This window comes from Cucumis sativus, chromosome 2, assembly GCF_000004075.3.
Source record: "Cucumis sativus cultivar 9930 chromosome 2, Cucumber_9930_V3, whole genome shotgun sequence".
NCBI lineage: Eukaryota > Viridiplantae > Streptophyta > Magnoliopsida > Cucurbitales > Cucurbitaceae > Cucumis > Cucumis sativus.
In genome coordinates this window covers 8,022,650-8,037,396 of record NC_026656.2, presented here as the reverse complement: position 1 = coordinate 8,037,396, position 14,747 = coordinate 8,022,650, and the positions used below count along the sequence as shown (strand labels likewise).

General features: G+C 34.3%; 1 protein-coding gene across 3 annotated transcripts; it reads left to right on the top strand.

The window, feature by feature from the left end:
- Positions 1-3,458: 3,458 nt before the first annotated feature.
- LOC101205090 (cysteine and histidine-rich domain-containing protein RAR1) lies at positions 3,459-11,668 on the top strand. Of its 3 annotated transcripts, none has more exons than XM_011650749.2 (8): positions 3,459-3,799; positions 4,918-5,021; positions 9,223-9,225; positions 9,342-9,424; positions 10,238-10,389; positions 10,537-10,763; positions 10,873-10,987; positions 11,127-11,668. In XM_011650749.2, the coding sequence occupies exons 2-7, from the start codon at positions 4,920-4,922 to the stop codon at positions 10,963-10,965; spliced, it is 660 nt and encodes a 219-aa protein (XP_011649051.1). In that variant the 5' UTR covers positions 3,459-3,799; positions 4,918-4,919; the 3' UTR covers positions 10,966-10,987; positions 11,127-11,668. The 3 variants fall into 3 exon arrangements, with proteins under 3 accessions (XP_011649051.1, XP_004138923.1, XP_011649053.1); XM_004138875.3 differs by having other exon boundaries at positions 3,460-3,799; positions 11,244-11,668; XM_011650751.2 differs by lacking the exon at positions 9,223-9,225 and having other exon boundaries at positions 3,461-3,799; positions 11,244-11,668.
- The last annotated feature ends 3,079 nt before the right edge of the window (positions 11,669-14,747 follow it).

Here is a 14,747-nt window from a genome sequence, read left to right as displayed (position 1 = left end):
ATTCCAATAACACTACCCTTCTACATTTTCATGAGGAATTTGATTCCTTCAATTAAGTAAGTGGGAGTCTGATATTGTGACACCCCCTCCTAGACTACCTACTGTTAGCTTGAAAGACAACATGAAATCAACAAACATCATCCTCCTCTAATGTTACCTGTTGACTCAACTTAACTCTTAAACTTGGAAAACATACTATTCTTATATAAGAAATACATAACATGCAAACACAACACAACATACTGAAAATATGCAGAACCTACAAAAGACATTAACATTCTAAATTTTAAAAAATTTAAAAGACTAACACCCACTGCTAAAGGTATTTACGGTTTGGTTCAATTCGGTTTAAAGATAAAAATGTATGAAACCAAAAAATACAAAAAAATTTCATCTGAACTCGAACCGAACAACTCATCTGTGTCAAATTGAATTGAAACCAAACCGTTTATGCATAAACACAACCGAATTGAAACCAAACCGCTTATGCATAATTATTATAATTAAAATCTTTTATAAACATTATACATAAATAAAAATCCTACAAAGTTAAAAACATAGATTAAATTAATTTGTACAGTAATTAAGTACAAGACATAGAAGTTTCAAACAATGAAGTTTGAAAGTTTATCAAAATAATTCCTACAAAGTTACACTTACCCTACCCTAAGTTATACTTTACATATTTAATTATTTATATATACATATATTTAATTATTTAAAAATAAAGCAGTTTGGTTCGGTTTTAGAATCCATTTAATGTCTTAAACTTAACCGAACAACATAAGAATCAGAACACAAACTGAATCGAATCTCATGCATTCAATTTCGATTTAGTTTGTCAATCGATTCGATTTTCAACTATTTTTTTAACACTGTACCACTACCCACGCTTTACGTAGTGTTCACAATACCCAAACATATGTGATTGTACGAACTCTTATGCACAACTCCACCTACATACTTAAATAGAACTGGAAGATTTAGGAGACTATGGCAGCGTATCAAGCATTGGAAGCTCGATCTCTACTTGAAAAGTGGAAAACATTTTGAAAGTGTGAGTTATAAAACCTATGATTGATGGGTTATAAAACCGTTATTCTATAAATTCGAGCATGTGATAAACTTTTTAAAAATAAGATGAATTTTTAAGAAAAATGTTAAAAATAAACATTTAATGGAAACAACTTCCTCAAATGCTCAATATCGGTAAAACCTAGCAAGTCATTTCATGTTTATAAAAATGTATAACTAACATGACATCACTACATTGTAGACACACCAAATAACCAACGTTTACTAGCTTTACAATGTAGTTGAGTGATAAAGTGTATAAATACTTGTTATTATAGCCTCTTTTATTAGAATAATGAAGCCAAAACACATAGGAAGATGATCAAAACACGTAACTTATTTTGTAAATTCATAAGTATTTAGAAATATATCTTACATAAGCACTATGCTTGTTTTATGAGATTTCTATGTCTTAACGTAGGACGATTAGTAAGGGAGAAACTAGTGAATTGTAGGGAGCATCTTGCGCAAAGGCTACGCGATGGGAACTCGTTTAGCAACTAACATTTCTAGGCAAGAAACCACATCATCATGAGAGGAAGATTCACTAGACGACAAGGGGTTGATGATGGATGTAATGTGACAAGGCTGCTATCAGGGCTGACATAATATAAAAAAAAAAAAAAAATTCAGCCAAAAAGATGCCTATAAAAGGACTTCATGTCTTCCAAGAAGATGGGCCAGAAGATGATCTAAATTGACCAAAGTGCCCACAGGGGCAAACACCTAGAGAGAAATGGAAGGGAGTAGCCCTTCCGCTGTTTGTAAATCCCATTTTTTTCTTCTCTGGTCAGACCGTAGAGTGAGAGCTTCACTTCTAAGTAAAGAAGATTCCATATAATCATTTCCCTCAACTTGTAATACTTTCTATTCTCCTCTCTTGTCATTTTTGTATTTCTTTGTAATATATATTGTTCATATTGTACAATGGACGAAAACCTACATTCTCTAATATATTACATGTTTATACATTTTCAATCAAACACACTTTTCACTCGTCAATGTGTTATTAGTAGTTTAAGTAGCGATAAGTTCTTGATAAGAAGTCTAGCTTATAATTTTTATCGCATTAGTTGAGCTTTGTTCATCGCTTGGTCAACGTCAATCGCCAACTACCCGAGAGGACAAGTAACAAGGATAAGGCTAATGCGTGCAAGGGGGAGCTTGGCGACAAACTCCACCTTAGCAAGATAGCTTCCATCATTTGTATCCTGAGAGGTGAACAAGTGTGGACAATAGACACCGAGAGGTTGCTGTCTTTAATTGCAAAGCTTTATACGTTTTATAAGTGAAACCTTCTAGATATATCTCTCCTAAGCACACTTAATCATATGGATCCCGAGAGGCGACCACGTGTGTCGTTTAATGACTTTGAGAGGAGCAAGCCTTTATTATAAGTTGGTTGAGTGAGATATATCGCATCAATATTGTTGTGTTACTTAATTGCATTACAATGCATATATATTCCTTCGCTCTTTCTTCCATACAAGGTAGTTCGCATTTCCATCTTGTCATCCATATTCCCCTTTACAGAATCTCTAAATGTAGATATTCAGTGGTAGTTTGTTCCTGTATTTCTTTTATACCATTCATTATTCTATAAATCTTTTATACTACCTAGATGTAAATAATCCTTAACTAATATCTTGAATCAATTACCTGTGTTCGACCCTGAATTTTATTCATGCGTTTTTTTTATGTCCAAATAATAAACATGTAGTATAAGTTTTCTATCACTTGTCCAAGTGCAAGTGAAATGATAGGTTTCTGAGGAGTTCAAGGTCGAACGCAGGAAATTTCTATCAAATGTTAGTTATAAAGCTTACTTCTCATCTAGGCAGCATACAACATCTATACAATATTATGTCTGTGTATAAAATTTGACAAGATTATAATAGAAAATTTGAGAGTTAGCTATTGGTAAAAGAATTGATTGATTTCGGTCTGCATGATTAAATTTTGCTTGAGATAAATCGTGATTATCAAGTTTTTAGGTTTGGTACAATTTTGTCTAGGATGAACCAATATTCATATATATATATTTCAATTATATATTAAATATTTGATAGGGTAATTTTAATATTTTGAAAAATTAAAAAATGGTTAAGATTTGAAAAAGTTTAAAGGTTTGTTTGGATTACCTTTTAAAGAAAAAAAGACCATTTAAACAAATTTTGAGGTGTTAGATAACTTCTCAAAATGCATCCTTAAAATATGAGATTGAAAAATAATTTATTTAAAAAGTAAACACTCACAACTAAAATTTGTGAAAATTATATATATTAAGGATGCATTTTGAGAAGTTATTAAGAGATTAAAAGAAAAAAAGGGTTAGTTTTACAAAACAAAACCTATGCAAAACGAAGAGTGATATTAGGGAGAGAAAAAGAAATTAGAAAAAAAGAAAAGAAAAGAAAAGAAAAGAGACGAGGCCCTACCCAGTACCCACCATCTTCTTCCTTGTCTCTGCGGCACCCCCCCAGTCTTGCCTTCCTTTTCTACAACCCGCACTCTTTGCGTTTTGCTTCAGCCGAACAGCAGCCTCCCATTGCAGGACCTTTTCATCTGCCCACCTGTTCACGTCTCCGGTGGAGTCAAGCGAATCCGGCGAACAACTGCGGTACAGTGACGTCCAATATCGCGACCTGTGTCCTTCACGACCAGTGACCTTTTTGTGACGGGCGACCCTCAATTCTTGGCTTTCCAGAAGCTTTCGTCCTTTTCGGTGAGTTTTGGCGCTTGCCTACTTTAGTTCGGCGTTAGATTTACTTACCCTCTTCTTAAAGGCTCTATGTAGGTTTAAGCGTCAGTGGGTAGACCACTCTAACCTTCTTTTCTAACTAGGTTATGGTCCTTTAGATTTGTCACGATTTGTAAATTAACTCCCAAAGCTCTTATTTGTAAATTCTAAGTAGTTTCAGAAATATTAGCAAGTTTGCATTGGTTTGTTTTAGATAGTAAAGATCTATTGAACTCTTTTGGACACTTTATAAGTGCTGTAAAATTAGTTGACAATTTGGTTGTAGTTTGGACTTGATTCCAAGTATTCGTATTGATGACTTTTTGAGAGTTCGAATAAGGTTTTTAACCTTGGAACCATGCTTTTCTTTGTATTGTTTCTGTTTTTATAATTGCTTTTTTAAAAAAAAAAAATAATTTCAGGAGACTTTCGATTAATTTAGAAGCGTTTTGGTGAGTGCAATTTTGCTGATTGGGTCTAATATTTTAAAAGCCCTCTTGGGCGTTCGCCTAGGCGCTAGGCACAAGTCTGACACCTTGTCTTCTCTTACATAATAAGGCATGCATTAGGCACACGTCCTTGTGAATCCCTAAGTCCCAGAGTCCTGGGCATTGGGAATTTTTCATTTCTTTTTAAAATTTGTTATAATTTGGGGTTTTCCTTTATTAACTAAAAAATAAAATTTAATAAGCCTAATGTGGTACTTTTATATGTTGTGCATCTCAGTCTCACCACTTTTTTTCACCTTGCGCTTGAGTCTCAAGTGACTATTGCGCTTTAAAAAATATTGGTTAGATTTCCTGGCCAGTATGATGTTTGATTTATTCCTATTATGGCTTATTTTTTCTTGAAATTCTGATGTGCTATATGGTTGAACTCACTTAGATGGTTGTCGTGTTGATTCTATAATGTTTAACATGATGAGGTGCTATTATGTGGTTTTGTGAATATAAGCATATTTGTTTTGTTGTGTTGAGAGCACGATATCGTTTTATGTGATTTTTGACATAAAACATGTTATGAAGTGGCATCAAAACTTTGTAGATTCAATTTTAGTCATCGAATTCTCGTCTTCTCATCTTTTTTGAAATTTAATTGGGAAGCTATGGAGCATCAGATTGTTCGGGTTCCCTGCCAGAGAATTGGCTGCAATGCCTTGTTCACTGAGGACGACAATCCCGAAGGTTCCTGTCAATACCATGATTCGGTTTGTTAAATACACTCACATACTCTTTCTCCTATCAACTTCAATAAACTTAGAATTATGGATTGTTGTTCAGTTTGAAATTTATTAACTATCCCAGCTTGGAATTAAGTTCATAATGGAAATCAATGAAGATGGATTAGTTTATTCTCTCTTTAAAAGAAAAAAGTTTGATTACAAGTGTTAAGAAGCTCTCGTGTTGCTTTTGGGAATTTAGTGTTCAAGGCTGGTTTAACATACTTTACTGAAAGATGCTTGCTATCATTAACATTTTTTCATTTAATATTCAGAAAATGTTTTGGACTAGAAAGTTTCCAAATGGTATAGTTAGACTTTATTGAAAGACAGCTGGTGGGGGGCACTGAAGTTCTTCAGTTTTTGTATTTCATTGTTTCCATTTTATCAAGGGCGAAATGAACAAATATTCCTCAAGTGTCCATTCTAGTATAACACATTGGGATGTAACATTGTATTTTTATACTCTCAATAAGTTGAAAATTGTATCACAAGTATACACCTGTTTTTCCTTCACCATTTCCTACTCTCTTGTTTGGCTCCTCTCAACTTGTATTTGGGCAGCCCTTAAACTCTCTGGGTGTTGACTCACACCAAAGGTTGGGTTCGTTATAAATTGCAGTTACAAAGCCATAAGACCTCTCACAATTATGAGCCTGGCTTGGCCTGTGAAGTTAATGCTATGTAGACCTCAACAGTTCCTCAACTAGTTGTTACTGTCAAACCCCAATCTGTCTCAAAATGAAGCCAATAAATGTTGGGTCCATGACAAATTTATGCTCCCAAGCCATTAAAGTTTTTTGGTCATATTCCTTCTTGATAGAGTTGATTTCTAAGTTTAGGCTCTGCAAGTGCTAATAGTTTCTTAACTAATGGACAAGCCTCGATCTCTCTCAACTTTAAAGCCATTGGCTATGAAGCATGGGCACTCTTAAAATGGGCAAGTGTTGGTGTTAGACACATGTCGAATGCTGACATGCTCTGACACACCTCGGACACGTGCTTGATACACTAGTTGGCATGTCTGTTATTTTATTTTTAAATTTTTAATGTACGACACGACAGGACGCGACAGGACATGCCTCGACATGGCTAGACATGACAAGCGACACCTCAAGATGCAACAAGCTGCAGTTTTTTAGGAAAAAAATAAAAACATTAAACTTTGTATCCAGTTGAGCGACGGTGAAAGGAGGGGAGCATGGCCACGTTGGTGAGGCGTGGTTGGCGTCAACAACATTGATTTGACTAAGCGATGGCAAAGGGAGGAATCAATGTCGTTGAGAAGAATCAAGGAGGAACTTTGGAAAGGGGGAAAACAAAATGAGGGAGGAGAGATGAGAGGGCTTCGTGGATGTCAAAGAAAATAATAGAGGGAACAGGTTAGGGCTTTTACTCTTAATTGGGCTTTTTGACATCCCTTCCGCATTGGATTTTTTAAAAATGGGTTTTGACTTTTCTCTTTTAAATGCCCTTTCCTCTTTTATTATTTATTACTTAAAAAAATATTATTTTAACAATTAATAAAAAAACTAACGCATTTTATGTTTAAATCTTTTGATGTTATACGCATATATATGTACACACATATATGTGTGTGTGTCTGTATTTAAAAAAAACGTGTCCTAATGTGTTCCTCTCCAAAGGGGACAGGTTGTTGGAGAAGTTGAGAGTCCCACATTGAAAAAACCAAGGGAACTCATACTCCATATAAGGTAGATGGGCTACTCCTCACATAGCCAATTGATTTTGAGATGGAACCCCATACTATCAAGTTTAACACAGGTTAACTCTTATGCAATAGTCTTTCTTGTTATTTATTTTCCCTTGCTCAAGCTCCGGGTGTTATAAATAGATTAGAAAAGATGATTAGGAATTTTGTTTGGACATGAGGATCTACTAATTCAGTCTCCCACCTTGTCAAATGGGATTGTACTTCTCGCCCGATCTGTTATGGTGGCCTTGGGATTGGCTCGCTTAGGCAAAAGAACATTGCTCTTCTCACTAAATGGCTTTGGAGGTTTAGTGAGGAACAAGCCTCTTTATGGAGGCGCTTAATTGTGGCCATCTATAACTTAGAGGGGAGTGGGTGGTCTACTAAAGATCTGAACAAGGGAAGGTATTATAGGTTATTGGCTGGTATTTCGAAGCACAAGGAGACCTTTAAATTCTTGGCTTGTTTGCTGGAAAAAGGAACCAAAATTAGATTTTGGAAGCCAATCGATGTGGTGTGGAACCACTCGCAGGAAAATTTCCCAACTTGTTCTCCTTGTTATTGAACAAGGATGCTTTTGTGGCTGATTGTTGGTGTATTGTTACTCACTTGTGGAACTTGGGCCTTAGAAGAAATGTGCTCGATAAAGAGCTTGACAATGTGGCCTCAATTCTGGAAATTCTTCATTCTTGGCCCCCCTCAAATGGTGGTGATAGTCTTAAATGAAATCCCGCTGCATTGCTATTCCTTTGATTCGTCACATATGGAAGACTAAAATCCCAAAAAATGTGAAATTCTTTTTATGGTCGCTCGCCCATAGAAGTCTTAACACACACGAGAAACTCCAAAAAGAATTCATGCACAAAATGCTCAGCCCCTCGATGTGCTGCCTTTGTTTCAAAGAAGAGGAGACCCCAGACCACTTATTTTTGCATTGTCTCTTTACTAGGAAAGCTTGGAACACTTTGTTTAGAATTTTTTATTTGGAGTTTTGTCTTCCTGGTAAGGTTGATAGTTGGTTGATTGAAGGGCTCAACATTAGAGGTTATAGCCTGAAAGGAAACATCTTATGGAGATGTGCTATCTGGTCCCTTTTGTGGTGCATTTGGAAAGAAGGGAATGGTAGAATTTTTTAAGATAGCTATAATTCTTTTGATTCTTTTTGGATTGTGTTGCAACACATAGCTTCTTGGTGGAGTACGAATTACACCAAACACTTTTGTAATTATAGCCTTACTATGGTTTTCAACAATTGGAAGGCCGTCATTTTTTAGTTTTTTGGGGAGGGCCCTCTTGTCCCTTGCCCTTAGGTTGCTCTCTTTTGTTATATGAATATACATGTTTCTTATCCAAAAAAACAAAAAAAATAACGTGTCCTCGACGTGTCGTGCTCTACAGCTTCAAAATTGGTGCGTGTCATATCTCGTGTCCTGTGCCCGTGCTCATACTTCTTAGACCATTGGTGGTTTCCAAGATGAATTTTGACTATGTTGGGATAAAAGTCACTGGAGGTGCAAACCTGACTTGGCCAAGTCAATCATTGGTGGCCCCTTTACTTCATGAACTTCTACAATTGCCTAATGTCAACTATGACAAAGATTGAAATATTCATGGATATATCGATATATCCATCAATGTATCCTTAAGTCGGAAGGTTCTACATCGATTAGGATTAATTGATATCTCCGATATCTTTTATAAATACACAAAACTCAAAAAAGATTCATCTATTTAATTCCAATATGAATATGAATGCTAATAACAAGATGCATTATGTAGTTTGAAAGCAAAGACAACTTAATTAGTGATTCATATAACTTTATTACTTTTTTTATTACGAGAAATATTTGTTGATAATGATATCGATGTATCCATCTGTAATCCTATGATGACTGCACATTGAGAAAGAATGATTAATTTCCTTATTACTCAATGCTGTGAGATTTCAGCTACAACCTCCAGGGATCCAAAAGTTGGTCAACCATATTGCATACATTTTCCATTTGAGGTTTCTGAAATTGAGCAATCGTAGGCTTTGGGGTGGGCAATTAACTCTGTTGCTCTCCTGTTGCAAATTGTGCTTGAAATACCCTTTTCTTCCTACCAAGCTCATGTTGGTAGTACTTGATGTTGTGTATATGATTGTACTCTTAGTTCAACTAAAAACAAGGGTTTCCCTTGTAATTAGTCTTATGATTATTAACGGTTGGAGGGCTCTTCTTGTTTAGCTGGGAGGGGTTCCCTCTACCCTGCTCTTAGGCTGTTCTTTTGGCTCTACTGGTGAATATTTAACCTTTGTTGCTTATAAAAAAATAATAAAAAACAATTATTTAGTAATAACATGTTTCTTTCCTCAACAAGTTATGTTGTCTTGTTCCTTTGCTGCGTAATGTGTACTTTACTAATTGTCTTTTTCCCTTTACTTGCCATGCGGCCACGGGCTTGGTTGAAATTTGTGGTCTCCATTGTTCCCAGGGAGTAAGTTCACATCGACCTATTGGCTCTCAAGAATATCTTAGTTTGTTTTCATACAAGGATTATGTTTTTCTTTAAATATATATTTGAGAGAAGGTAAGTTGAAATATCTTTTGCAGCCTATATTTCATGATGGGATGAAAGAATGGAGCTGTTGCAAGAAAAGAAGCCACGACTTCAGCTTATTTTTAGAGATTCCAGGGTCAGATCTTTTTCATTCTTGTATTTTTAATTGGAATGCTACACTGTTTCCATGCATAATTGATATGAACTGATGTTTGTTGATTCCATTCCGACACTTTCCTAGAATATACATATTACTTTTGTACAAATAGTAGTTTTTTTCAGGGCAATTCTAAATATGAACCAAGTATTGGTATCCAGACACTCAAGACTATTTACTCTTATGTTTTAGATGCATCAATTTTGCTACGGATCGTATAATCATTTTTGTACTCAATTTCCGGCTTTGGGTCCTGTCATACCCTGATGTGCAACAGATTCACGTACTTCTTCATTACCCATCATATTCTGAAAGATGGGTGGGTGTGACTTTTTTGTGCTGTCACTTTGCTCCTCGATAATGTTTTTGCCTAAGAATTATTTGATCCTACTACATTTGGCTTCTAAGAAAACTAGTAGGATATTAAATTCTTGGGTAACTTAAACTTGTTCCATCAAAACTATTTGCATTGGCTCGTGTTGACTGTTAAGCCACACACAATGGTTTAATGACATGAATTATTCCCTGTTTATATGGTTTTTCATTTGGACTCTGGAAGGTTTGTGTTGTTTTCATAATGCTTTTTTGTGACAAGTATGACATGTTCTTCCGCATAGAATACATTCTTGTTTTTCTGATTTTCATTTCTGTAAATCTATCTACAATTTATACAAGTGAGAATACCTTTCATGTTTAAGACTTAGATGGATGATATTAAAAGCTAAGGTTGGTCTTCGAAAGCCTTTTAAGTTGAATCAAAGTTGTAGTTTTTGTTGACTTTTTTTAATAAAGATGCAAGACCGGAAAACATACAACTGAAAAGCCAGTTTTGACCAAGCCAACCACTGGTGTTAAGAAGCCAAGTCCTCCTTCTTCCATGACAAATACATTAGGGAAAGAGTTATGTGCTAGGTGTCAGCAAGGTTTCTTCTGTTCAGACCATGGTAAGCGCATCTTTTTACTTTTTTTCAATTTGTATCTTGGAGTACCGTACCTGGATTTTATGCTATATCTGCAGATGAGTTTGGTATCCTTATTTGGCAATTCTCCTGAATGTTAACATTGCAATTTAATCCAAGTTTGAATCTTAGGTACACAAATTAAAGGCAATAACAAATCTATTAATGAAACCTCAACTATACCTGGTGCAAGCAATACCGATACTCAGGCCCCTCAAAAAAAAAAAAAAATTGGTATGAATGAACCTCAGATCTGCAAGAATAAGGGTTGTGGTAAAACTTTCACAGAGATGGAGAATCATGACACTGCCTGCAGTTACCACCCCGGACCTCCTGTTTTTCATGATCGGATGAGAGGGGTGAGATCATTTATTTACTAAACTTAAAATACACCTTTTTTTGTCGTCATGGCATTTGATTATAGATTATCAACTACTGATATTGATACTTTTTATGTTTGATTTAAAGTGGCAATGCTGCAACATTCACGTTAAGGAATTTGACGAGTTCATGGACATTGCTCCCTGCTCTCGTGGTTGGCACAATGCCGGTCCAGCATAACTAAACAACATAGCCATATAAGGTATTTAGGTTCTTGTATTTTAGAAGGATGTGCTAACCCTTTGGAATTCTGTTTCAGTTAATTTTTTCTTATTCGATGAAATCCCTCAATCTAGACAAATTTATATATTGCATATTTCTCCACTCCATCTTCCTTCCAGAATTGATTGAACTACCAGAAGCTTTGCAAAGACAATCTATTTACTTCCGAGATAAATATCATAATAGTTTATATGGTACAGAGTTTACCATGAACTTTTATTGGACTTGTTTTGTAGTGCAACTTTGTGTTTCTATGAAGATGTTGGAAGGTGGACTGGTTGGTCATATCTGATTCCGACATTCATTTCCTTCTGGCTTATAAATAGGAGAAACAACTTTGGAGATCTCAGTAACTTCATCAGCATATATACTAAATGCATGAAGCTTCATTTCGATGTTTGTATGTTTATGATAAACTATGTTATATATTTTTTGTCCTGCGATATAACATTATTAATATTTTGAAACTGTCCTCGACGTGTTCTTCCGTATAAATGCTCATCTTGTGGTCTCAATGATGGACATGCACCTTATAAATTGAATTCCCCTTCCATCTGATGGCAAACTAGAGCCATATTGTTGCCCCATCAGTTTAATTGAATGGTATATGTATTCATTTCATCTAATCACACAATATAGTTGTAAATTTTATACTCTTAAATGCAACTTTTATATTATCAAAATGAAGAAAAGCATATTTTGGAGTGATTTTGAGAAGTAATTTTAATAATTTTAGGATCACTAAACATGTCTCAAGGTCGTTCATATTTTATACATTTGTTTGTTAATGTTTTGTCTTAATAGTTTTTTTTTTTTTTTTTGTATCATCTACGTACATTAAACATTTTCTCTTTCTCATCCTCACACTTAATATTGGAAAAAGAAAAAGAAAACATTTTTGTAAAAATTTTCTATTTCATGTGTTCTCTAAATTAAAATAAAATATTGAAGTTTTACCTTGTACATCTTTTACATGTAGAATAATTTTAAGGAAAATTTCCCCTTTTGGACATTTGGCCTTTATTTCCTCTTTCTAGACTTTAATAATGTACTGTTTAAGCCTTCGTTTTAAAATGATAAACCTTGAAGTTTTGTTTTAGTTAGAATCTTAAGTTTTAGTTAGAATCTTAAGATCCGTTTGGTAACGTTCTTGATTTTCAATTTCATGTTTTTGTTTTCATTTTCTAAGAAATGAAGGTGTTTGGTAACCTTCTATGTTTTTCGTTTTTTTAAAAAATAGAAACGTTTCTAATTTCTTTTAATGAATTTTTGAAATAAAAAATGAGTTAGGTCAATTTTGTTTCTATGGTTTTCGTCTCTCTTCATTTTAGGTTTTCATCTTCCATCGTCTTTCCCTTCCAATCATCGTCTTCCTCTACACATTGCATCATCTACTTGGACGATTACACATAGTGTCTTCCTCTTCGTTGGCTGTCCTCTGGGTGCTTTTGGTTTTCGTTGTTTGATTTTTGGGTTTTAGTTCTCTTTCTTTGGGTTATGTATTTGTACTGTGGTTTATTCCTTTCTGTATTTTGGTTTTGATTTTGGTTATGTAATGTGGTTTAACATTACTAAACTTTATGGAACAATGATCAAAGGCATGAAACTAGAAATCCTTCACAAAATAGGAAGAACAAACAACATGAATTAATAGTTGATTGCTGCTTTTAGTTCTGTATCTCAAAGTTCAAATTACAATCGAAGCAAGTTGGAGTCTAACATCTTTTATCTCATAGGAGAGAATTAAGTTTAAAACTTCCCCACCCTAGTTGTGAAACCAGAACAGATTCTTGGTTTTTGCGAAATTAGTGAGATTTTGAAACCCATTTGAGGAAGGAGATGGAAATCAGTGGGATGAGAGATAAAACCTTGCATTGGGATGAAGAAAACAAATAGGAAGAGGAGTTTTTCAAAATATAGATTTCTTGACCTCTTACTTGTTCATCATCTGTATTGAATGAAAATATAAACAAGAACTAAAATCTCCTTGATATAAGATGTTTACATTCGAGTGAAAGAGATAGGGGATTGATTCATTAAAAATAGTGAATTGATCACTTGAATTAATTAGAAAGAGGGAATGAACTGTTGCTAAGAAATGGCGAAGCCACCTACTAATAGTAATAGAACTTTGTGCAAAGTTTCTTGGCTTTTGTGTTTCTGTTTTCCAACTAAAAGGAGAGTTTGTCAAAATATTATTCTAATTTTCTGTCATTTAAAAATAGAATTTGAACGTACGGCCTCATGATGGCAGCTTTTTTGTTTCTTCCTTTCGCGTTCTTTAGAAAATATGAACTTTGTAAAGAACGTGTAGGATGAAATTGTTGTTGAAATGGTTTTAATTTAATGTTATGTTTCTCTAGTAACAAATAAAATGAAGATATAATTATCTACCAGAAATGAAAAATAAACACATATCGACCATGAGAGATGATATTGTCAATCAAATTTGGACAACATTTGAAGAATAAATACAATTTTGTGTTTATTTTATTCGTTTTATTTGTTCACTAAAACCTCTTTGTATTAAATGATACAAATTAAAATTTTGATCATTTTCTTTTTATTGTTTAATGTATGACATATTTTTATTTGATGTTTAATTCAATTACAAGTGAATAAAATAAATTTAATTCTTCCAAGCTGGTCTAATTCTTCCACGAAGCTTTTCATACAATTTTCACTCTAGCATCAATAAGCTCTCCTCCGATTCTAAAGGGAGAAAGACATCCTCAACTTTTTTACGAAAGACCTAAATGTTTATTTTTCTTTTTATTAGGAAGCTAAGTCAAAAGATTCCTATAAACTCCTTTTAGGGGTGTTTGTCTATTGAGTTCTTTTTTTCACCATACCAATAAACGTTGTCTTCTTTTAAAATATGTCCATACACTCTTAGCACTGATCTCCATATTTGGTGGATATTACAAACATGGAAACAAGAGAAATGTTAAATATTTTACTTATTGAAGATTATGTATACAATATTTGGTTAATGATTCCAACAATAAATTATCAGTTAATTAAGCTAAGAAGCACCCTAGAATAATGTGAAACCCTAGAATAATGAATACAACAACTACCACACATTTATATAAATTTATATGTACAGTGTACAATGGTAAAAATAGTACATACATCATGAAAGGAAGAATGTTCACCTTCATTCTATGACACCTACGAACCCTTTGGTTTTGAAAGGTCTATTGAGATTTGGTGAAGAACTTGAACAATGAAAGCACTTGAGGAACTGAGTCGCGAAGATAATCGACTCTCGGACCGCTATGGTCCCAAGGTAGATTGAAGAAAGGTAATGGAAAGGTGTTCTTCAACGTTCACCATTGCCTCAACGAAATTCACTAGAGGAGAGGATAACATTGAGTCACGAAAAGAAGTGACTCTTCGACCTCCATGGTCCAAGGCAAACTAAAGAAAGGCAATGGAGAGGTGTACTCTAACGTTCACTGTTGCCTCACTTGTAGAAAGCATTTTACTAAAATAGTTTATCCTTTGTTGTAAAAGAAATATGACTAAATTTATTAGTTTTATCTTCTGATTTAACTAAAGTTTTAATTAAGAGTCATAGGAAAGCCTATAAATACCTTGTATCACTTTGATATTTGTAGAGAACAAAAACTGAAATAATACATTGCTCCCAAGCATAGTGGACTTGGGCATTTGTCGAACCACTCTAAAACACTGTGTGTTCATCTTCTCTTTCCTACTCTCTACATCTTCTCTTT

Excerpts from the sequence above, each read along its gene's own strand:
- LOC101205090 (XM_011650749.2), top strand. The coding sequence starts at position 4,920 with ATGGAGCATCAGATTGTTCGGGTTCCCTGCCAGAGAATTGGCTGCAAT. Across the intron at positions 9,425-10,237 it reads TTATTTTTAGAGATTCCAGG|ATGCAAGACCGGAAAACATA; the intron begins GTCAGATCTTTT and ends TTTTTAATAAAG. Across the intron at positions 10,764-10,872 it reads TTCATGATCGGATGAGAGGG|TGGCAATGCTGCAACATTCA; the intron begins GTGAGATCATTT and ends TTTGATTTAAAG.